This window comes from Callorhinus ursinus, unplaced genomic scaffold, assembly GCF_003265705.2.
Source record: "Callorhinus ursinus isolate GAN/ISIS: 27379988/994484 unplaced genomic scaffold, GSC_fseal_2.0 scaffold59, whole genome shotgun sequence".
In the NCBI taxonomy this organism is placed as follows: Eukaryota; Metazoa; Chordata; class Mammalia; order Carnivora; family Otariidae; genus Callorhinus; species Callorhinus ursinus.
The window spans coordinates 7,953,823-7,976,945 of NW_027397121.1; the positions used below are offsets into that span (position 1 = coordinate 7,953,823).

The 23,123-nt window shown below is 39.1% G+C and overlaps 1 protein-coding gene across 2 annotated transcripts in view; it reads right to left on the reverse strand.

Annotated features, from left to right (window-relative positions):
- The window catches only part of LOC112815945 (butyrophilin subfamily 1 member A1-like), a 42,369-nt gene extending 21,910 nt beyond the window's left edge, over positions 1 to 20,459 (reverse strand). For both annotated transcript variants that reach the window (XM_073884999.1, XM_025862250.2), the window contains exons 1-3: positions 20,188 to 20,459; positions 19,569 to 19,697; positions 18,668 to 19,015 (exon numbers count right to left, since the gene is read on the reverse strand). In XM_073884999.1, coding sequence (XP_073741100.1) covers positions 18,668 to 19,015; positions 19,569 to 19,647 — 427 coding nt within the window. In that variant the 5' untranslated portion in view covers positions 19,648 to 19,697; positions 20,188 to 20,459. The remainder of the gene's footprint in view (positions 1 to 18,667; positions 19,016 to 19,568; positions 19,698 to 20,187) is intronic.
- Positions 20,460 to 23,123: the final 2,664 nt, after the last annotated feature.

Genomic DNA, 23,123 nt, shown 5'->3' on the forward strand with positions numbered 1-23,123 from the left:
CACATGAAAAAGTGCTCAACATCGCTCGGCATCAGGGAAATCCAAATCAAAACCTCAATGAGATACCACCTCACACCCGTCAGAATGGCTAAAATTAACAAGTCAGGGAACGACAGATGTTGGCGGGGATGTGGAGAAAGGGGAACCCTCCTACACTGTTGGTGGGAATGCAAGCTGGTGCAACCGCTCTGGAAAACAGTATGGAGGTTCCTCAAATAGTTGAAATTAGAGCTACGATTCGATCCAGCAATTGCACTACTGGGTATTTACCACAAAGATACAAATGTAGGGACCCGAAGGGGTACGTGCACCCCAATGTTTATAGCAGCAATGTCCACAATAGCCAAACTGTGGAAAGAGCCAAGATATCCATCGACAGATGAATGGATAAAGAAGATGTGGTATATATACAGAATGGAATATTATGCAGCCATCAAAAGGAATGAGATCTTGCCATTTGCAATGACGTGGATGGAACTGGAGGGTGTTATGCTGAGTGAAATAAGTCAATCAGAGAAAGACATGTATCATATGACTTCACTGATATGAGGAATTCTTAATTTCAGGAACAAACTGAGGGTTTCTGGAGTGGTTGGGGGTGGGAGGAATGGGGTGGCTGGGTGATAGACATTGGGGAAGATATGTGCTACGGTGAGCGCTGTGAATTGTGTAAGACTGTTGAATCACAGATCTGAAACAAATAACGCAACATATTTTAAGAAAAAAGAAAATGAAGAAGATAGCAGGAGATGAAGAATGAAGGGGAGTAAGTCAGAGGGGGGACGAACCAGGAGAGATGATGGACTCTGAAAACAAACTGAGGGTTCTGGAGGGGAGGAGGGGAGGGGGATGGGTTAGCCTGGTGATGGGTATTAAAGAGGGCACATTCTGCATGGAGCACTGGGTGTTATGAACAAACAATGAATCATGGAACACTACACCAAAACAAATTATGTAATATATGGTGATTAGCATAACAATAAAAAAATTTTTTAAAAAGTAGCATAGCAAAAAAAAAAACAATAACCAACATAAAGGAACTAATTGATAATAATACAATAATAGTAGGGGACAGATCATCTAAACAGAAAATCAACAAGAAAATAATGGCTTTGATTGACACACAGGACCAGTTGGACTTTACAGATATATTCAGAACATTCTATTCTAAAACAGCAGAATACACATTCTGTTCAAGTACACATGGAATATTCCCCAGAATAGATCACATATTGGGTCACAAATCAGGCCTCAATGAATACAAAAAGATTGAAATCATACCATGCAACTTTTATGATCACAATGCTATGAAACGTGAAGTCAATCACAAGAAAAAATCAGGAAAGACCACAAATCCATGGAGGTTAAACAACATGCTACTAAACAATGAATGGGTCAACCAGGAAATCAAAGATTAAAAAAATACATGGAAACAAATGAAAATGAAAACACAATGGTTTAAAACCTTTGGGATGCACAAAAGCAGTACTATGAGGGAAGTATATAGCAACACAGGCCTACCTCAAGAAGCAAGAAAAATCTCAAATAAACAACCTAAACATACACATTAAGGAGCTAGAAGAAAGAACAACGAATGGAGCCTAAAGACAGTAAAAGGAAGGCAATAATAAAGAATAGAGCAGGGGCGCCTGTGTGGTTCAGTGGGGTAAGCGTCCAACTCTTGATTTTGGCTCAGGTCATGATCTCAGGGTAATGAGATCAAGCCCTGCATTGGATGTGGAGCCTGCTTCAGATCCTCTCTCCCCTTTCTCTACATCCTCACCAACACCCATTGTTTCTTGTGTTGTTAATTTTAGCCATCCTGACAGGTTTAAAATGGTTTCTCATCATGGTTTTGATTTGTATATCCCTGATGATGAGTGATGTTGAGCATCCTTTCGTGTGTCTGTTGGCCATCTGGATGTCTTCTTTGGAAAAGCGTCTATGTCTTCTGCCCATTTCTTAACTGGGTTCTTTGTTTTTTGAGGGTTGACTTTGATAAGTTCTTTGTAGATTTTGAATACTAACCCTTTACCAAAGATGTTGTTTGCAAATATCTTCTCCCATTCTGTAGGCTGCCTTTTAGTTTTGTTGATTTTTTCCTTTGCTGTGCAGAGGTTTTTTTTATCTTAATGAAGTCCCAAAAGCTCATTTTTGCTTTTGTTTCCTTGCCTGTGGTGATGTGTCTAATAAGAAGTAGCTTCGGTTGAGGTCAAAGATGTTTCTGCTGTGTTCTCCTCTAGGATTTTCATGGTTTCCTGTCACACATTTAGGTCTTTCATCCATTTTGAATTTAGTTTTGTGTATGGTGTGAGAAAGTGGTCCAATTTCATTCTTCTGCATGTTGTTGTCCAGTTTTCCCAGCACAATTTGTTGAAGAGACTGTCTTTTTTTTCCATTGGCTATTCTTTCCTGCTTTGTCAAAGATTGGTTGACCATATAGTTGTGGGTCCATTTCTGCGTTTTCTATTCTGTTCCATTGATCTATGAGTCTATTTTTAAACCAGTACTATACTGCCTTGATGACTACAGCTTTGTAACAGAGCTTGAAGTCCAGGATAGTGATGCCTTCAGTTTTGTTTTGTTTTCATAATTTTTTATTATTATTATGTTCAGTTAGTCAACATATCATTAGTTTTTGATGTAGTGTTCAACGTTTCATTAGTTGAGTATAACATCCAGTGCTCATTAGCACATGTGCCCTCCTTAATACCCATCACCTTGTTAGCCCATCCTCCCCCTAACCTCCCCTCTGTAACCCTCACTTTGTTTCCTGGAGCCCAGAGTCTCTCATGGTTCATCTCCCCCTCTGATTTCTTCCCATTGTTTTCCCTCCCTTCCCCTGTGGTCCTCCACGCTATTCCTTATGTTCCACGTATGAGTGAAACCATACGATAATTGTCTTTCTCTGCTTGACTTATTTCACTTAGGGTAATCCTCTCCCCCATTCCATCCATGTCAATGCAAATGGTAAGTATTCATCCTTTCTGATGGCTGAGTAATATTCTGTTGTATATATGAACCACATCTTCATCCATTCATCTGTTGAAGGACATCTCGGCTCCTTCCACAGTTTGGTTACTGTGGACATTGCTGCTATGAACATTGGGGTGCAGGTGCCCCTTCTTTTCACTACATCTGTATCTTTGGGGTAAATACCTAGTAGTGCAGTCCCTAGGTCATAGGGTAGCTCTATTTTTAATGTCTTGAGGAATCTTCATACTGTTTTCCAGAGTGGCTGTACCAGCTTGCTTTCCCACCAACAGTGTAAGAGGGTTCCCTTTTCTCCACATCTCCAACATTTGTTGTTTCTTGTCTTGTTAATTTTTGCCATCCTAACTGGTGTAAGGTGGCATCTCATTGTGATTTTGATTTGTATTTCCCTATGGCTAGTGATGTTGAACATTTTTTCATGTGTCTGTTAGCCATTTGTATGTCTTCTTTTGAGAAGTGTCTGTTCATGTCCTCTGCCCATTTATTGACTGGATTATTTGTTTTTGGGGTATTGAGTTTGAGAAGTTCTTTATAGATCTTGGATACCAGCCCTTTATCTGTAATGTCATTTGCAAATACCTTCTCCCATTCCATGGGTTGCCTCTTAGTTTTGATGACTGTTTCCTTTGCTGTGCAGAAGCTTTTTATCTTGAGGAAGTTCCAAAGGTTCATTTTGCTTTTGTTTCCCTTGCCTTTAGAGATGTGTCCTGAAAGAAGTGGCTGTGGCTGATGTCAAAGAGGTTACTGCCTATAGTCTCCTGTAGGATTTTGATGGATTCCCATCTCACATTGAGGCCTTTCATCCACTTTTGAGTTTATCTTTGTGTGTGGTATAAGAGAATGGTCCAGTTTCATTCTTCTGCATGTGGCTGTCTGATTTTCCCAGCACCATTTATTGAAGAGACTGTCTTTTTTCCATTTGATATTCTTTTCTGATTTGTTGACCACAGAGTTGAAGGTCCATTTCTGGGGTGTCTATTCTGTTCCATTGATCTATGTGCCTGTTTGTGCCAATACCAAGATGTCTTGATGATCATAGTTTTGTAATATAGCTTGAAGTCAGGCATTGTGATACTCCCAGCTTTGGTTTTCTTTTTCAACATTCCCCTGGCTATTCAGGTTTTTTTCTGGTTCCATACAAATTTTAGGATTATTTGTTCCATTTCTGTGAAAAATGCCGATGGTATTTTGATGGGGATGGCATTGAAAGTGTAGATTGCTCTGGGCAGCATAGACATTTTTACAATGTTTATTCTGTCAATCCATGAGCATGGAATGTTTTTCCATCTCTTTGTGTCTTCCTCAATTTCTTTCATAAGTATTCTGTAGTTTCTAGAGTATAGATCCTTTACCTCTTTGGTTAGGTTTATTCCTAGGTATCTTATAGTTTCTGGTGCTATTGTAAATGGAATTGATCCTTAATTTCTCTTCAGTTACACTGTTAGCGTATAGAAATGCCACTGATTTCTGTGCATTGACTTTGTATCCTGCCACATTGCTGAATTGCTGTTTGAGTTCTAATAATTTGGGGGTGGACTTTTTTGGGTTTTCCACATAAAGTATCATGTCATCTGTGGAGAGAGAGAGTTTGACTTCTTCTTTGCCAATATGAATACCTTTTATTTCTTTTTGTTATCTTATTGCTGAGGCTAGGACTTCTAGTACTATGTTGAACAATAATGGTGAGTGGACATCCCTGTGCTGTTCCTGACCTTAAAGGAAAACTCTCAGTTTTTCATCATTCAGAATGATATTCACTGTGGGCTTTTCATAGATGGTTTTCATGATATTGAGGTATATTCCCTCTATCGCATACTTTGAAGAGTTTTAATCAGGACAGGATGATGCATTTTGTCAAATGATTTTTCTGCATCAATTGGGAGAATCATATGGTTCTTGTCTTTTCTTTTATTAATGTGCTCTATCACATTAAACTCAATCAATTCAGATTGATTTCTGAATTGAACCACCCCTGCAACCCAGGAATAAATCTCACTTGGTCGTGGTGAATAATCATTTTTATGTACTGTTGGATCTGATTGGCTAGTATCTTGGTGAGAATTTTTGCGTCCATGTTCATCAGGGATATTGGTCTGTACTTTTTAGTGGATTCTTTGTCTGGTTTTGGGATCAGTGTAATGCTGGCCTCATACAATGAGTTTGGAAGTTTTCCTTCTATTTCTATTTTTTGGAAAAGTTTCAGAAGAATAGATATTAATTCTTTAAATGTTTGGTAGAATTCTCCTGGGAAGCCATCTGGTCCAGGACTTTTGTTTTTATATTACTGACTCAATTTCTTTGCTGGTTGTTGGTCTGTTCAAATTTTCTATTTCATCCTGTTTCAGTTTTGGTAGTTTGTAAGTTTCTAGGAAGTTGTCCATTTCTTCCAGATTGCCCATTTAGTTGGCATATAATTTTTCATAGTATTTTCTAATATTTCTTTGGTGTTGGTTGTGATCTCTCCTCTTTCATTCATGACTTTATCTCTTTGGGTCCTTTCTCTTTTCTTTTTGATAAGTCTGGATAGAGGTTATCAATTTTATTAAGTCTTTTGAAGAAGCAGCTCTTAGTTTCATTTATATGTTCTATTCTTTTTTTTCTTTTTGTTTGTGTATATCATTTATTTCTGCTCTAATCTTTATTTCCCTTCTTCATCCGGCTTTAGGCTTTATTGCAGTTCCTTTTCTAGCTCCTCTAGGTGTAAGGTTAGATTTTGTATTTGAGAATTTTTTGCTTCTTGAGGTAGTCCTGTATTGTAATATACCTCCCTCTTAGGACTATGTTTGCTACATCCCAAAGGTTTTGGACCTCCATGTTTTCCTTTTCATTTATTTCCATTTATTTTTCTTTAAATTCTCCCTTAATTTCCTGATTAACATATTCATTCTTTAGCAGGATGTTCTTTAATCTCCATGTGGTTGAGGTCTTTCTAAATTTTTTCTTGTGGTGACTTCCAGTTTCATAGTGTTGTGGTCTGAAAATATGCATGGCATGATCTTGATCTTTTTGTACTTGTTGAGGGCTAATTTGTGACCCAGTATGTGATCTATTCAGGAGAATGTTCCATGTACACTCGAGAAAAATTTATATTCTGCTGTTTTAGGATGACATGTTGTGAATATATCTGTTAAGTCCATCTGGTCCAGTGTGTCATTCAAATTCAAAGTCAGTGTTTCCTTATGGATATTCTGCTTACATGATCTTTCCATTCCTGTAAATGGGGGTGTTAAAGTCCCCTACTATTATTGTATTATTATCAATGAGTTTCTTTTTGTTTGTTATTAATAGATTTATATATTTGGGTGCTCCCAACAGGGGCATAAATATTTACAATTGTTAGGTCTTCTTGTTGGATAGACTCTGTTATGATATAATGCCCTTCTTCATCTCTTGTTACAGTCTTTGTTTTAAAATCTAGTTTGCCAGAGCAGAGCAAAATGGCGGAGGAGTAGGAGACCTGGATTTCATCTGGTCTCTGAATAGGGATCAAACCATTCTGAACACCTACGAACTCAACAGGAGATGGAAGAAGAGAGTAGCAACAACTCTTTGAACAGAGAAGCGACCACTTACTGGAAGGTAGGACTGTAGAGAAGTGAATCCGAGGCGATATTCGGGAGGATAGACGGTGGGAGAGGGGGTCTCCGTCGGCCGCTTCTGGCAAGTGATAGAGCCACGGAGCACAGAATCGGAACTTTTAGAAGCCGGCTCCGCTGAGGGACATTGCTCCAGTGGCTAAGCGGGGGGTGGAACCCTCGCGGGACAGTGTGGTCTCAGGACCCTCGGAGTCAGAAAGACCGGGGGTGCCTGAGTGCAGCAGAACTCCCAGGTATTGGAGCAGGGAAGCCAGCAGCAGAGACAGAGCCAAGGCGTGGGCTCTCAGCACAGGGTTGCCATAAACTGTGATCTGCGGCCCAATCGGGCCACTGCTCCTACAGCAGGGACCCTACAAGTGGCAGATCTGGGGAAACCCCCCTCCCCCAGGAGGAGCGGTGTGGGAGCGCACCACAGGAATCTGCTGTGTTTGGAGACTCCACACAGGGTCGACTGCCAGAAATAGAAACGCTCAGTCACAGGCCGGGTGAGCACGCAGGTGCGGCCAGAGACGGGAGTGACTGCTTTTCTCTGGGGGCGCACTGAGGAGAGGGCCTTGAATTCTCAGCTACTCCGAGTGGAGATTGGGAGGCCACCATTTTCACCCTGGTCCTCCAAAGCTGTACCAGAGCTAGCAGGGAACAAAAGCTCCTGAGAGCAAACCCGAGCAGCTTGCTTAGCCTGGACCGACAAGGGTGGGGCAATTCCGCCTCCGACAGATACATTTGAGAACCACGGCAACAGGCCCCTCCCCCAGAAGATCAGCACGAATAGCCAGCAAGCCAAGACCAAGTTTACTGATCAAAGAGAACGGGAGAACTCCAGCGCTAGGGGAATAATGCACATAGAATTCATGGCTTTTTTTACCATGATTCATTAGTTTTTCAAAGTTAATTTTTTTAACTGTTTTTTGAATTTTCTTTTTCCCTTGTTCAACCAACATTTTATCAATCCCTTTTTTCAGAAAAGCATTTAAAAAAAAAACAGCATTTTTTTACTTTTCATTCTTAGAGTCATATTTTATCCCTTCATAGTAGTTACCATTATTTTTGGCATATATATACAAGTTGTTCTCTCTTTAAAATTTTGAGATACAGTTTCTTCTAACAGATCAAAATATACCCTAAATCACTAGTGTATGGCTTTGTTCTAGTCTCCTGCCTGATCACATTCTTTCCCTTTTCTTCTTCTTCTTTTTTTTTAAATCTTCTCTCTTTTTTCAAAAACTTCTTATCAATTCCTTTTATAAAATCTTTTATAATTTTCATCTTCACAGTCATCTTCCATCCCTTCATTGTATCAACCCTTATTTTGTACATATATAAGTCTTTCTTCCTTTAAAATTTTAGGAGGCACTTTTTTCTAACAGACCAAAATACACCCAAAATCTAGTGTGTGGCACTAATCTATGCACTAGCCTGATCATATTTGATCATATTCTTTTTTTTGTATTGTTCTGTTTTTGTTTTTATCTTTTTCTTTCTTTTTTTTTTCTTTCCTTTCTCTTTCTTTTTTCTTTCTTTCCCTTTCTTTTCCCCTGGTTTCAGGTCTTTTCTGATTTGTATACAGTATATTTGCTGGGGACGTTAATAACCTGTTAGAATTTTGTTCTCTCATTCATCTATTCTCCTCTGGACAAAATGAGAAGATGAAAAAAATTACCTCAGCAAAAATAACAAGAGATAGTACCGTCAGCCAGGGACCTACTCAATAAGGACATTAGTACGATGTTGGACATAGAGTTCAGAATCATGACTTTAAAGTTACTAGCTGGGCTTGAAAAAAGCGTGGAAACACTTTCTGGAGAAATAAAAGAACTAAAATCTAACCAAGTCAAAATCAAAAGGCTATTAATGAGGTGCAATCAAAAATGGGGGCACTAACTGCTAGTATAAATGAAGCAGAAGAGAGAATCAGCGATATAGAAGACCAAATGATGGAAAATAAAGAGGCTGAGAAAAAGAGAGAGAAACAACTACAGGATCACGAGGGCAGAATTCGAGAGATAAGCGATACGATAAGACGAAACAACATTAGAATAATTGGGATCCCAGAAGAAGAAGAAAGAGAGAGAGGGGCAGAAGGTATATTGGAGCAAATAATAGCAGAGAACTTCCCGTATGTGAGGAAGGAAACAGGCATCAAAATCCAGGAGGCACAGAGAACCCCTCTCAAAATCAATAAAAATAGGTCAACACCCTGACATCTAATAGTAAAACTTACGAGTCTCAGAGACAAAGAGAAAATCCTGAAAGCAGCTCGGGAGAAGAGATCTATAACCTAAAATGCTAGAAACATTAGATTGGCAACAGACCTATCCACAGAGACCTGGCAGGCCAGAAAGGACTGGCATGATATCTTCAGAGCACTAAACGAGAAAAATATGCAGCCAAGAATACTATATCCAGCTAGGCTGTCATTGAAAATTGAAGGAGAGATAAAAAGCTTCCAGGACAAACAAAAGCTAAAGGAATTTGCAAACACGAAACCAGCCCTACAAGAAATATTGAAAGCGGTCCTCTAAGCAAAGAGAGAGCCTAAAAGCAGCATAGATCAAAAAGGAACAGAGACAATATACAGTAACAGTCACCTTACAGGCAATACTATGGCACTAAATTCATACCTTTCAATAGTTACCCTGAATGTAAATGGGCTAAATGCCCCAATCAAAAGACACAGGCTATCAGATTGGATTAAAAAACAAGACCCATTGATATACTGTCTGCAAGAGACTCATTTTAGACACAAAGACACCCCCAGATTGAAAGTGAGGGGTGGAAACCATTTACAATGCTAATGGACACCAAAAGAAAGCTGGAGTGGCAATTCTTATATCAGACAAATTAGATTTTAAAACAAAGACTGTAAGATGAGGAAGGACACTATATCCTGCTTAAAGGGTCTATCCAACAAGAAGATCTAACAATTGTAAATATCTATGCCCCGAACATGGGAGCAGCCAATTATATAAGGCAATTAATAACAAAAGCAAAGAAACATATTGACAACAATACAATAATAGTGGGGGACTTTAACACCCCCCTGACTGAAATGGACAGATCACCTAAGCAAAAGATCAACAAGGAAATAAAGACTTTAAATGACACACTGGACCAAATGGACTTCACAGACATATTCAGAACATTCCATCCCAAAGCAACGGAATACACATTCTTCTCTACTGCCCATGGAACATTCTCCAGAAGAGATCACATCCTAGGTCACAAATCAGGTCTCAACCAGTACCAAAAGATTAGGATCATTCCCTGCATATTTTCAGACCACAATGCTTTGAAACTAGAACTCAATCACAAGAGGAAAGTCAGAAAGAACTCAAATACATGGAGGCTAAAGAGCATCCTATTAAAGAATGAATGGATCAACCAGGAAATTAAAGAGGAATTAAAAAAATTCATGGAAACCAATGAAAATGAAAACACAACTGTTCAAAATCTTTGGGATAGAGCAAAGGCAGTCCTGAGAGGAAAGTAGAGAGCAATACAAGCCTTTCTCAAGAAACAAGAAAGGTCTCAAATACGCAAACTAACCCTACACCTAAAGGAGCTGGAGAAAGAATAGCAAATAAAGCCTAGACCCAGCAGGAGAAGAGAAATAATAAAGATCAGAGCAGAAATTAATGAAATAGAAACCAAAAGACAGTAGAACAGATCAATGAAACTAGGAGCTGGTTCTTTGAAAGAATTAACAAGATTGATAAACCCCTGGCCAGACTGATCAAAAATAAAAGAGAAATGACCCAAATCAACAAAATCATGAATGAAAGAGGAGAGATCACAACCAACACCAAAGAAATACAAACAATTCTAAGAACATATTATGAGCAACTCTATGCCAGCAAATTAGATAACCTGGAAGAAATGGGTGCATTCCTAGAGATGTATCAACTACCAAAATTGAACCAGGAAGAAACAAAAAACCTGAACAGACCTATAACCACTAAGGAAATTGAAGCAGTCATCAAAAATCTCCCAACAGACAAAAGCCCAGGGCCAAATGGCTTCCCAGGGGATTTCTATCAGACATTTAAATAATTAATACCTATTCTCCTGAAACTGTTCCAAAAAATAGAAAAGGAAGGAAAACTTCCAAATGCATTTTATGAGGCCACCATTACCTTGATCCCAAAACCAGACAAAGATCCCATCAAAAAGGAGAATTACAGACCAATATCCTTGATGAACATGGATGCAAAAACTCTCACCAAAATACTAGCCAATAGGATCCAACAGTACATTAAAAGGATTATTCACCATGACCAAGTGGGATTTATCCCTGGGCTGCAAGGTTGGTTCAACATCCGCAAATCAATCAACAGCATACAATACATTAACAAAAGAAAGAGCAAGAATCATATGATCCTCTCAATAGATGCAGAAAAAGCATTTGACAAAGTACAGTATCCTTTCTTGATCAAAACTCCAGAGTATAGGGAGAGGGGGTACATACCTCAATTTCATAAAGGGCATCTATGAAAAACCTACACCGAATATCATTCTCAATGGGGAAAAGCTGAGAGCTTTTCCCCTAAAGTCGGGAACGCAGCAGGGATGTCCACTATCACCACTGTTATTGAACATAGTATTAGATGTCCTAGCCACAGCAATCAGACAACAAAAAGAAATCAAAGACATCCAAATCGGTAAAGAGGAAGTCAAACTCTCATTGTTTGCAGATGATATGATACTGTATGTGGAAAACCCAAAAGGCTCCACCCCAAAACTGCTAGAACTCATACAGGAATTCAGTAAAGTGGCAGGATATAAAATCAATGCACAGAAATCAGTTTCATTCCTGTACACTAATAAGACAGAAGAGAGAGAAATTAAGGAGTCGATCCCATTTACAATTGCACCCAAGACCATGAGATACCTAGGAATAAATCTAACCAAAGAGGCAAAGGATCTGTACTCAGAAAATTATATAATACTCATGAAAGTAATTGAAGAAGACACAAAGAAATGGAAAAAATTTCCATGCTCATGGATTGGAAGAACAAACATTGTGAAGATGTCAATGTCACCTAGAGCAATTTACACATTCAATGCAATCCCCATCAAAATACCATCCACTTTTTTCAAAGACATGGAACAAATCATCCTAAAATTTGTATGGAACCAGAAGAGACCCCGAATAGCCAGAGGAATCTTGAAAAAGAAAAGCAAAGCTGGCGGCATCACAATTCCGGACTTCCAGCTCTATTACAAAGCTGTCATCATCAAGACAGTATGGTACTGGCACAAAAACGGACACATAGATCAATGGAACAGAATCGAGAGCCCAGAAATGGACCCTCAACTCTATGGTCAGCTCATCTTTGACAAAGCACGAAAGAATGTCCAATGGAAAAAAGACAGTCTCTTCAACAAATGGTGTTGGGAAAATTGGACAGCCACGTGCAGAAGAACAAAACTGGACCATTTCCTTACACCACACACAAAAATAGACTCCAAATGGTTGAAAGACCTAGATGTGAGACAGGAGTCCATCAAAATCCTAAAGGAGAACACAAGTAGCAACCTCTTCGACCGCAGCCGCAGCAACTTTTTCCTAGAAACATCGCCAAAGGGAAGGGAAGCAACGGCAAAAATGAACTATTGGGATTTCATCAAGATAAAAAGCTTTGCACAGCAAAAGAGTCCACAAAACCAAAAGACAACCAACAGAATGGGAGAAAATATTTGCAAATGTCATATCAGATAAAGGGCTAGTATCCAAAATCTATAAAGAACTTATCAAACTCAACACCCAAAGAACAAATACTCCAATGAAGAAATGGGCAGAAGACATGAACAGACATTTTTGCAAAGAAGACATCCAAATGGCCAACAGACACATGAAAAAGTGCTCAACATGGCTCAGCATCAGGGAAATCCAAATCAAAATCTCAATGAGATACCACCTCACACCAGTCAGAATGTCTAAAATTAACAAGTCAGGAAACGACAGATGTTGGCGGGGATGTGGAGAAAGGGGAACCCTCCTATACTGTTGGTGGGAATGCAAGCTGGTGCAACCACTCTGGAAAACAGTATGGAGGTTCCTTAAACTGTTGAAAATAGAGCTACCATACGATCCAGCAATTGCACTACTTGGTATCTACCACAAAGATACAAATGTAGGGATCCGGAGGGGTACGTCATCCCTATGTTTATAGCAGCAATGTCCACAATAGCCAAACTGTGGAAAGAGCCAAGATGTCCATCGACAGATGAATGGATAAAGGTGTGTTATATATACACACTGGAATATTATGCAGCCATCAAAAGGAATGAGATCTTGCCATTTGCAACAACGTGGATGGAACTGGAGGGTGTTATGCTGAGTGGAATAAGTCAATCAGAGAAAGACATGTATCATATGACCTCACTGATATGAGGAATTCTTAATCTCAGGAAAGAAACTGAGTGTTGCTGGAGTGATGGGGGATGGGAGGGATGGGGTGGCTGGGTGATAGACATTGGGTACGGTATTTGCTATGGTGAGCGCTGTGGATTGTGCAAGACTTTTGAATCACAGATCCATACCTCTGAAACAAATAATGCAACGTATATTAAGAAAAAGAAATAGAAGAAGATAGCAGGAGGGAAGAATGAAGGGGAATAAGTCGGAGGGGGAGACGAACCATTAGAGACGATGGACTCTGAAAAACAAACTGAGGGTTCTAGAGGGGAGGAGGTTGGGGGGATGGGTTAGCCTGGTGATGGGTATTAAAGAGGGCACATTCTGCGTGGAGCACTGGGTGTTATGCACAAACAATGAATCATGGAACACTACATCAAGAACTAATGATGTAATGTACAGTGATTAACATAACAATAAAAAAATAATAAAATAATAAAATCTAGTTTGCCTAAGTATGGCTACTCAGGCTTTCTTTTAATGTCCATTATTGTGGTAGATGGTTCTCCATCCCCTCACTTTCAATCTGCTTGTGTCTTTAGGTCTAAAATGAGTCTCATGTAAGCAGCATGTAGATGGATCTTGTTTTTTTATCCATTCTGATACCCTATGTATTTTGATTGGCACACTTAGTCCATTTATAGTCAGAGTGATTATTGAAAGATGTGAATTTAGTGTCATTGTGTAACCTGTAGAATTAGTGTTTCTAGTGATGTTTTCTGGTCCTTTCTATTCTTTGTTGCTTTGTTTTTTTCTCCAGAGTCCCCCCTTAAAATTTGTTGCAAGGCTGATTTAGTGGTCATGAACTCCCTTAGTTTTTGTTTGTCTGGAAAACTCTTTATCTCTCCTTCTATTCTGAATGACAGCCTTGCTAGATAAAGAATTCTTGGTTGCATATTTTCCCCATTCAGTACATTGAATGTTTCCTTCTACTCTTTTCTGGCCTGCCATGTCTCTGTGGAGAGATCAGCTGCTAACCTCATCTACCTTCCCTCGTAGGTTAAGGACCTGTTTTCCTTTGCTGCTTTCAGAATTTTTTCTTTGTGTATTTTGTGAATTTGACTATGATATGCATTGGCGATGGCCAGCTTTTGTTGAATTTAATGGGTGTTCTCTGTGCTTCTTGGATTTTGATGTCTGTGTCTTTCCCCAGATTAGGCAAGTTTTTGGCTATAATTTGTTTGAATAAACCTTCTGCCTTTTTATATCTCTCTTCATCTTCTGGGACTCCTATGATACAAATGTTATTATGCTTTACTAAGTCACTTGTTCCCTAAGTCTACTTTCATGGTCCATTACCTTTCTTTCCTTCTTCTTTTCAGCTTCACTACTTTCCATAATTTTATCTTCTATATCACCCATTTGAACCTCTGCTCTATCCTTGTTTTTATGGCCTCCACTTATGCATCTTGGTTATAGCAGTTTTAATTTCAGCCTGACTAGATTTTGGTTCTTTTATCTCTGTAGTAAGGGATTCTCTAGTTTCTTCTGTGATTTTTTTTTTTTTGAGCCCGGCTAGTATCCTTATAATTGTTTTAAATTCTAGTTCAGACATCTTACTTATATCTGTATTAATTAAATCCCTGGCTGTGTGTTCTGCCTCATGTTCTTTCTTTTGGGATGAATTCCTTTGTCTCATCATTTTGTTGAGAAAAGAAAAGAAGAAAGAAAAAAGAAAACCACGAATAAAAAACAAAAATCAAAGAAAAAGAAAAACACACACACACAAAAGAAAAACAAGAAAACCAAACCAAACCAAAACAAAACAAAACTAGATCCTGGGTGTTTTTTGGTCTGTTTGTTAAAAGAATCTAGATCCTAAAATAAACAATAATAATAATAATAATGTAAAATACATTAAAATAAAATGAAGGTAAACTATATATAAAAATTAAAATCAAAAAATAATAAAAAAAGAAATTGGAAAATATAAGAAAATAAGTGAAAAAATAATAATAATTTTAAAACAAAGAATAAAAGTAAAACAGAAGCTGGATCCTATTTCCCCTAGAGCTGAAACTTTGCAGCAGTCTATGATCAATAAACTTGGTGTGAACTAGTTATTTGTGTTGGTCTTCTGAGGGAGGGACCAGCTGCGCTGATTCTCAGGCTAACTTGTTTGAGTAGAAATGCACCTCCAGGGCACAAGGAGGGCGGGGCTTGGCGTATTCAGCTTCAGCTGGTGGCGCTATTTTGCCCCCTGAAGGCTTTCAGCACTGTTGGGCAGATGAAAATGGCTGTTCCCTGCTCTCTAGCCTCAGAGCTGAAAGTTGGGACCCCTACACTTCAGTGAGCCTTCACAGAAGAGCAATCAATCACCCTATTTGTGTCACCGGTTTCCCTCTGAACCCTACATTCACCCTGTCCGTGTTTGAGCCTTTTTATCTCAGGTGCACCTCGGAGTTTCCAAAATCTAAATTTCAGGGACTCCCACCACAGGGACACACGCTGTTTCTGTGGGGAGGTTTTCACTAGGCTTGCTAGCCCACCCCAGGAAAGTGGTCCGACAACCACCTGGTGGTTTGCAGTTTATAGCAGAAAGCTGGCACCAGGACCTGCTGCTCTCTGCTGGATTCCCAGCTCCTAAACCACAGCATCTTGGTGCCATCCATTCTTCCTATGACCCAGGGGATCCTCAGACCACCCTGTCACTCCTGGGATTCTGCCCCTCTTCTCCACCTGGGTACCTTTAAGCCACGCAAGGCCCCCATGGTAGTGAACCAAATTGTGGAAGAAGACCAAGTATCCATCAAACTGATAAATCGATAAAGAAGTGGTATATATATATATATGTATATGTGTATATATGTGTATGTGTGTGTGTGTATATCTATATATCTATGTATATGATGGAATGTTATTCATCCATAAAAAATAACGAAATCTTGCCACTTGCAATGACATGGGTGGACCTAGAGAGTATAATGCTAAGCAAAATAAGTCAGTCGAGAAAGAAAAATACCATATGATTTCACTCACATGTGGAATTTAAGAAACAAAACAAAGGAGCAAAGTGAAAAAGAAAAGAGAGAGAGAGATCAAGAAACAGACTCTTAATTATGGAGAACAACCTTATGGTTATCAGAGAGGATGGGGGTAGGTAATGGGTTAAACAGGTGATGGGGATTAAGGAGTACACTTGTTGTGATGAGCATGGGGTGAGGTATGGAATTGTGAGTCACTATATTGTCCACCTGAAACTAATATTACACTGTTAACTACCTGGAATTAAAATAAAAACCTAAAAAAAATAAATTAAGCAACTCTATATGAATGATTAAAAGAGGAAAAGAAATATAATTTTCAGTGTCATCAAAAGTGTAAATAAATGCTGTTAAGAGTATAAACTGGAACAATTGTTAGAGTGTCAGAGTGATAAGATAATTATGGTTATCTTGAAACTGGAATTATTAAAGTAGAAGATAAAAGAATTAGAAGATAAGTTGTAAACTTAATTGTTTGAGAAGTTTATATTATATCAGCTTATATTGCTGCATAGAGTTTATGTGCAAATATATGTATTTCATTATTTTTGCCATAATATTAAATTGAAAATTGTCAATGTTCATTAGAAAGTTAATTTTGACATAAATTATGGAATTTCTAGATAATGAAGATATTTGTAGTCATTAAAGAATACAATTTTTTGTAACCTGTCTCATATAATGTAAAGAAGAAAAAGGCAAGTTATAGAAAAAAATTGTGAGATTTTAAATAATATTAGTATGTGTATATGGAGCAGAAAATTACTTGACATTTTAATGAGTTGTTAACTGTGCTGAATTAACTCTTGCTTGAGTTTTCCTCTAAACTTTCCCCTCTCTGATTCCAATTGTAATATTTCAGCTTCAGGGATATATGGCTTCAAGTAGGATTGCATGAAAGACTCTCTTGCTACATTGTTGAGTGCACAACTTAGTGAAAGTAATTGTGTAATACAGGTGGGAAAAACAATGTCAACGAAGGAAGAGTGACTGGGAGGTTTCCCAAAACCTAACAGATCTTCAGGTGCTTCTTGAAGTGTTACATCAAAAGTCTTTAATAGGAACACTTGAATCGCTCAGTCAGTTAAGTATAGATTCTTGATTTCAGCTCAGGTCATGGTCTTAGGTCATGAGATCAAGCTCCATGATGAGCTCGGCATGGGGCTCTGAGCTCAGCAGAGTCTGCTTGAGATTCTCTTTCTCCCTCTGCCCTCCCCCCACTCACACTCTCTCTCTGAATAAATAAATGAAATCTTTTTAAAGAAAGTCTTTGGGGTGCCTGTGTGGCTCAGATGGTTAAGCATCTGCCTTCAGGTCAGGTAATGATCCCAGGGTCCTGGAATCGAGCCCCATGTCAGGCTCCTGGCTCAGCGGGGAGTCTGCTTTTCCCTCTCCCTCTGCCTGCTTCTCCCCCTGCTCATGGTCTCTCTCTGTATCTCTGTGTCTCAAATGAATAAATAAAATCTTTTAAAAAAAGTGAAAATTTAAAAAAGGCTTTAATAATATCTGTGACTTAATCTTTGGAGTCAAGGGGAGAGATGTAACAAAACCTGGGATGATGAGCATCCTAGTACTAACCAATGAGGGCCCAAGACTGGAGCTGCATCCTGAATGCTTTGGGCCACATAGGACCTTAGCATAATTATCACTCAAGAGAAAGAGGGACAGAAGCTCCAGTAAGAACTAAGATAAAACTTCACACTAGCCTGGTTGACTGAGGGCTCAAAGATTCAATTTTGTTTTTAAATGAGTTAACATAAACATTTAAAGATTAGTTTAGGAACAGAGATTAAGGTCTGCTGTATAAATATATATTATTATAATTACAGATTATATTATATTATGTGTTTTATTATATTATTATATATAATTATTGATATTTTATATAAATATATAAAAAAGATAACTGAAAGGACATAGAACAATCTGGTATTAGTTACTTTGGAAGAGAAAAAGGAATACTGAAGGGAAAGGAAGGATTATCAATTTATATTTTATATTGTTCTGAATTGTTTGAGTTTGATACAATGAGATAATTTTATTATAATTAAAAATGAAATAGCACCAATGATGATAAAACTTACAGTGGCCAATTCAATGTTCTGTGGACCAACCTCAGTGCATCCCAGCTTTTCACACTGGCCCCTCTCTTCAGGACATTTTTATTCCCTGCTTCACTTAGTCAATGCACATTGATTATTTTCTGGCCTCAATCCTGTGATGACAACTTTTATTCTTTGCAATACCAGTCTATCTTGTCACAACCCCCACAGTCACTTCCTCCAAACAGTACATTCAAGACTCGACCACTGACATTCCCAGCTGAGGATCTGTCCATCACAGCAGCCAACTGGGATTCTGGTCTCTGCCAGTAATGGTACATTTTGGTAATCATGGTGCCTTCCTTCAAAATGTGTGAGGAGATACATACCAGGAAAATAAATGATCTATTTGTATGGTAGATATTTATGGAAGTCATTGAATTTTAAAGTACAGCACAATATATGTATAAATAGATCAAGAGAATTTCGGGTTATATCCAGTGTCTAGGATATTGGCCAGCTCCAAGAATATCTGCCTTTTTGTCTCTGTTCTGCTCATCATCCTCCCCTGAAATCAAATGCAGAACACTTACATTCCCATAGAGTGATCTATATTCTCACATAATTACTCACCGATCACCTTCAGCTCCAAAGTGGCTTCTTCAAAGTCACTGTCTTTTTTAAAAAAACACTTGTACATTCCATTGTCTGAGATCTGGAGACTGTAGATTCTCACAGCTACTCTTCCCTCCGTGATGTAATCTTTCACCAACTCTGCTCTCCCTTTGAAATCTACCAGCTGTTCTTCCGCCTGCTCCATTCCATCCTTATACACATACACAGCCTCTGAGAACTGGGAGCGGAACCACCTCAGCTCCATGCTCTCCACATTCATGGCAGGGGACACATGACAGGGCAGCACTGTGTCTGTGCCCAGCATGGCCACAATTGGCTCTGAGGGGCTGATAACCAAGAATGACTCTGTGGAATAGAGCCACAGGGAAAAGAATATCAGTGACCTGCCTTGGCATTGTGGAACACAGCATCATTACTGGCCCAGTAGAACCCCAGAGACATTCTGTCGTTCATACACCAGTTCTCTGCAGCACGCATTCAGGCTGAAGATGGCAGTGAACAAGACAAAGAGCATCTCTACCCAGTCAACAGGGTGATCTCTCGTTAAACAAAAGATTTTTTAATTACAATGGTGACATATTCTATAAAGAAGGAGGGAAGAGTGCTGGGAAATCATGAAATCAGAGTTTTTAGTTAGGTCTTGGCCATCAGAAAATGCATTCTTCATGAAGAAGATACCTGAATGAATCAGAAAAAAATTAGTGAAATAATTCCACCTGATTCTTCTCTCTAATCATATAATGACTTATTTGCCCTCATATATGGGCAGATAAATCATTATATCAAAATAAAGGATTTAGAATTAACCTAGGTATATACTGAGTAGTGATGGAGTAATTTAATCCTTCTGTTCAGAGACTAAGAGAATCTAAGAATGTAAAATAAAAAATATTGTTACCTGAGCCCCACATGGACACCTGGAGAAGAAGGATAGAGAAAAGGTCTCTTAGCAGAGAGAAGTCCAGGGAACCCACCATCTTTCTCAGAGCAGACAACAGTATGACACGCAGTAAGGTCCTGAAAATAGCTGGAGTAAAGACAAAAATGGAATCCATAAGGTAAAAATAATCATAGCTAAGGCAGTTCACAATGATTCTAAGAAATGGCCTCCAGAAGCTCTCCTCAACTGTAGTGTGTCTCTCTCGGGGAACATCAAGGAAGGCTTTAACACTCACAAAAAGACTTTTTGTTTCCATTTTCCAAGGAAACAGTCTTCATCTCAACAACCATGTTCTACAGTGTTAATCTGTCCACAATCTCTCTAAACTCTTCTCTAACTCAAGAACATCTTGTCCAGTGGACAAAGAGACAGAGAGAAGGTGATGGGCAACCACAGAAAGAGATGGCTTTAGCACAAACACTAATTTGGCCTCAATGAATTCCACCCCCTCCCCATATTCCTATATGATGGAGGAGCATGTATAACTTGGCCTGTCCTCTGCCAACCCCTAGGATCCTTGCCCAAATGCTCTTAGTTCCCTCTCTCTTGCCCATCACCCACAAAATGCAAAACTCACATCTTTTAAGTTCTTCTTACAGAGATGAAGGCATCCGGAAACTTCTCAGACTCATGGCCACAGGCACCAGGGGATAAATACTCTCTGCCATTCCTCCCAGTTACCTGCTCTTGGCTGCCCACAGGTCTCTCCTGTGAGACTTTCTCCAAAATGTCAAGAGGATCTCAGACTTTACAAAACATGGGGCCAGGTTTTTTTAAGGGGGTTCAGACAACTGAGAGAAAGATGGCCCCTGCACAGAATCTCTCAGCAGTACACTTCTCTTTGGCCACCCTGACACACTCAAAACTGAAAGTAAAATAAGATGAAGAAAGCAAACTTTGACCTGTCATAATAAGTTTATCTAATGATTACATACTTACTTACAAAGTATAGAGGGGATCAAAAGCAAGTGATTTCTTTCTTTCTGAGAAGTATATTGTCTAGGTTAGTAGCATAGATATTAGAACTTGATGACCTGAGTTAAAATGCTTGTGAGACTATTTACAATTTATGATTTTGAGACGGTTATACAGCCTCTCTGTGCCTCAGTTTTCTCATGCGACAGTGTGTTGAATACTAGTATCTACCCTAAGTTTTGGGTGAAGAGTACATGAATGTATTTAAAGCACTTAGAAGAGTGTCAATAACTTATAAATTATGTGTAGGTTGTTAACAATTTTTATTTTAATATCTTGCTCACTCACCACAATATATCTGCCATTTCGATGATGAATTTTCATCTCCCAGTTGGACCCCTCATTCCATTAGGCAGGAAACTGAGAAGACATGGGCACATTCACACTCTCTGACTCTTCTCCCAGACAGAAATTTTCTCCACTGACATCTGCATTTTATCCATCTCAACTAGGATAAAAGAAAAACAGTATAAAATTCCCCAAATGATTCTCTGAGACTTTCATCTTCCTTCAATGCTATAAATAATGGAAGTGATAAGGATGAGATTACTGTCCCCTACTTACATAAATCATTTTAGTTTTGAAGATCCTCCAAATTCTATGAATTCTAGAATAATTGTTTCTTGCTTAGAATCACAGAAAGAAATTTTGAATTGGTGACTGACAAATTTTAAAAACTCTACATTTTTGAAATTCTCTATCTAAGATTGAACACCTATATATGGTTTATAAGAGACATAGCAAAACAAGAAATAAATGAATACAAACCAGACATATTCTAACACAATTATAGATATGGCACTATTAATTTTAAAATAAAAATGACATTCAGAGAGAAATCATTCAAAGAAACAAAATTGCGCTTTCAAATAGATACATTTATTAATAGCATGGACTTTCAAGTATTGCATGGTGCTAATAACATAAAGCTGGATTTAAAAAAGCAAAATCGGGAGGAGCAATATGGTGGAGGAGTAGGAGACCTGGATTTTGTCTGGTCCCAGGAATTCAGCTGGATAGGGATCAAACTATTCTGAACACCTATGAACTCAACAGGAGATCACAGAAAAGAATAGCAACAACTCTCTGAACAGAAAAGTGACACTTTCTGGAAGGTAGGATGTGCGGAGAAGTAAATCCAAGGTGATATTCGGGGGAGGGCCTCTGTCAGCCGATACCGCCAAGTGATAGAGCCACAGAGCACAAAATTGGAACTTTTAGAAGTCGGCTTTGCTGAGGGACGTCGCTCCAGTGGCTAAACGGGGGATGGAACCCTCGCTGGGACAGTGTGGTTGCGGGACCCTCAGGGTCACAGAAAGACCGGGGGTGCCTGAGTGGAGCAGAGCTCCCAGGTATCAGAGCGGGGAACCCAGCTGCAGAGATGGAGCCGAGGAGCAGGCTCTCAGCTCGGGTTGCTATAAACCATGATCCAAGGCACAGTCGGGCCACTGCTTCTCCAGCAGGGACCCAACAAACAGCAGATCCGGGGAGACTCCCCTTCCTCCCCTGGGAGGAGCGGTGCAGGAGCGCACCGCAGGGATCTGCTGGGTTTGGAGACTCCACACGGGGTCGGGTGCCAGAGACAGAAATGCTCGGTCACAGGCCAGGTGAGCACGGAGTGTGGCCAGAGACCAGGGAGACGGGAGTGACTGACTGCTTTTCTCTGGGAGCTCACTGATTGTGGTGGCCCGAGTTCTCGGCTCCTCCAGGGCAGAGATTGGGGGCCGCCATTTTCACTCTTGTCCTCCAAAGCTGTACGGAAAGCTTGCAGGGAACAAAAGCTCCCGAGAGCAAACCCGAGCAGATTCCTTAGCCCGGCCTGGAAAGGGCGGGCAATTCCGCCTCTGGCAAAGACATTTGGGAACCACGGCAACAGGCCCCTCCACCAGAAGGTCAGGAAGAACAGCCAGCCAAGACCAAGTTTACTGATCAATGAGAACGGCAGAATTGCAGCGCTAGGGGAATACTGCACATAGAATTCATGGCTTTTTTACCATGATTCATTAATCTTTCAAAGTTAATTTTTTAACTGTCCTTTTTTTTGAATTTTTCTTTTTCCTTTTTTCAAACAACATCTTATCAATCTCTTTCTAAAAAAATCTTTTTATTTTTCAATTTTAGAGTCATATTCTATCCCCTCATAGTAGTTAACCTTATTTTTGCTATGTGTATATATACATAAGTTGTTCTCTCATTAAAATTTTGGGATACAGTTTTTTCTAACAGATCAAAATATACCCTAAATCTCTAGTGTATGGCTTTGTTCTAGTCTCTTGCCTGATCACATTCTCTCCCCCCCTTTTTTTAAATCCTCTTCTTTCTTTTTCAACCAAAATTTTATCTTACAAATTCTTTTTATGAGATCTTTTATAATTTTCATCTTTACATTCATATTCCATCCATTCATCGTATCAACCCTTATTTTTGTACATATATAAGTTTTTCTTTCTTTAAAATTTTGGGAGGCACTTTCTTCTACAGACCAAAATACTCCCAAAATCTAGTGTGTGGCACTGATCCATGCACCAGCCTGATCAT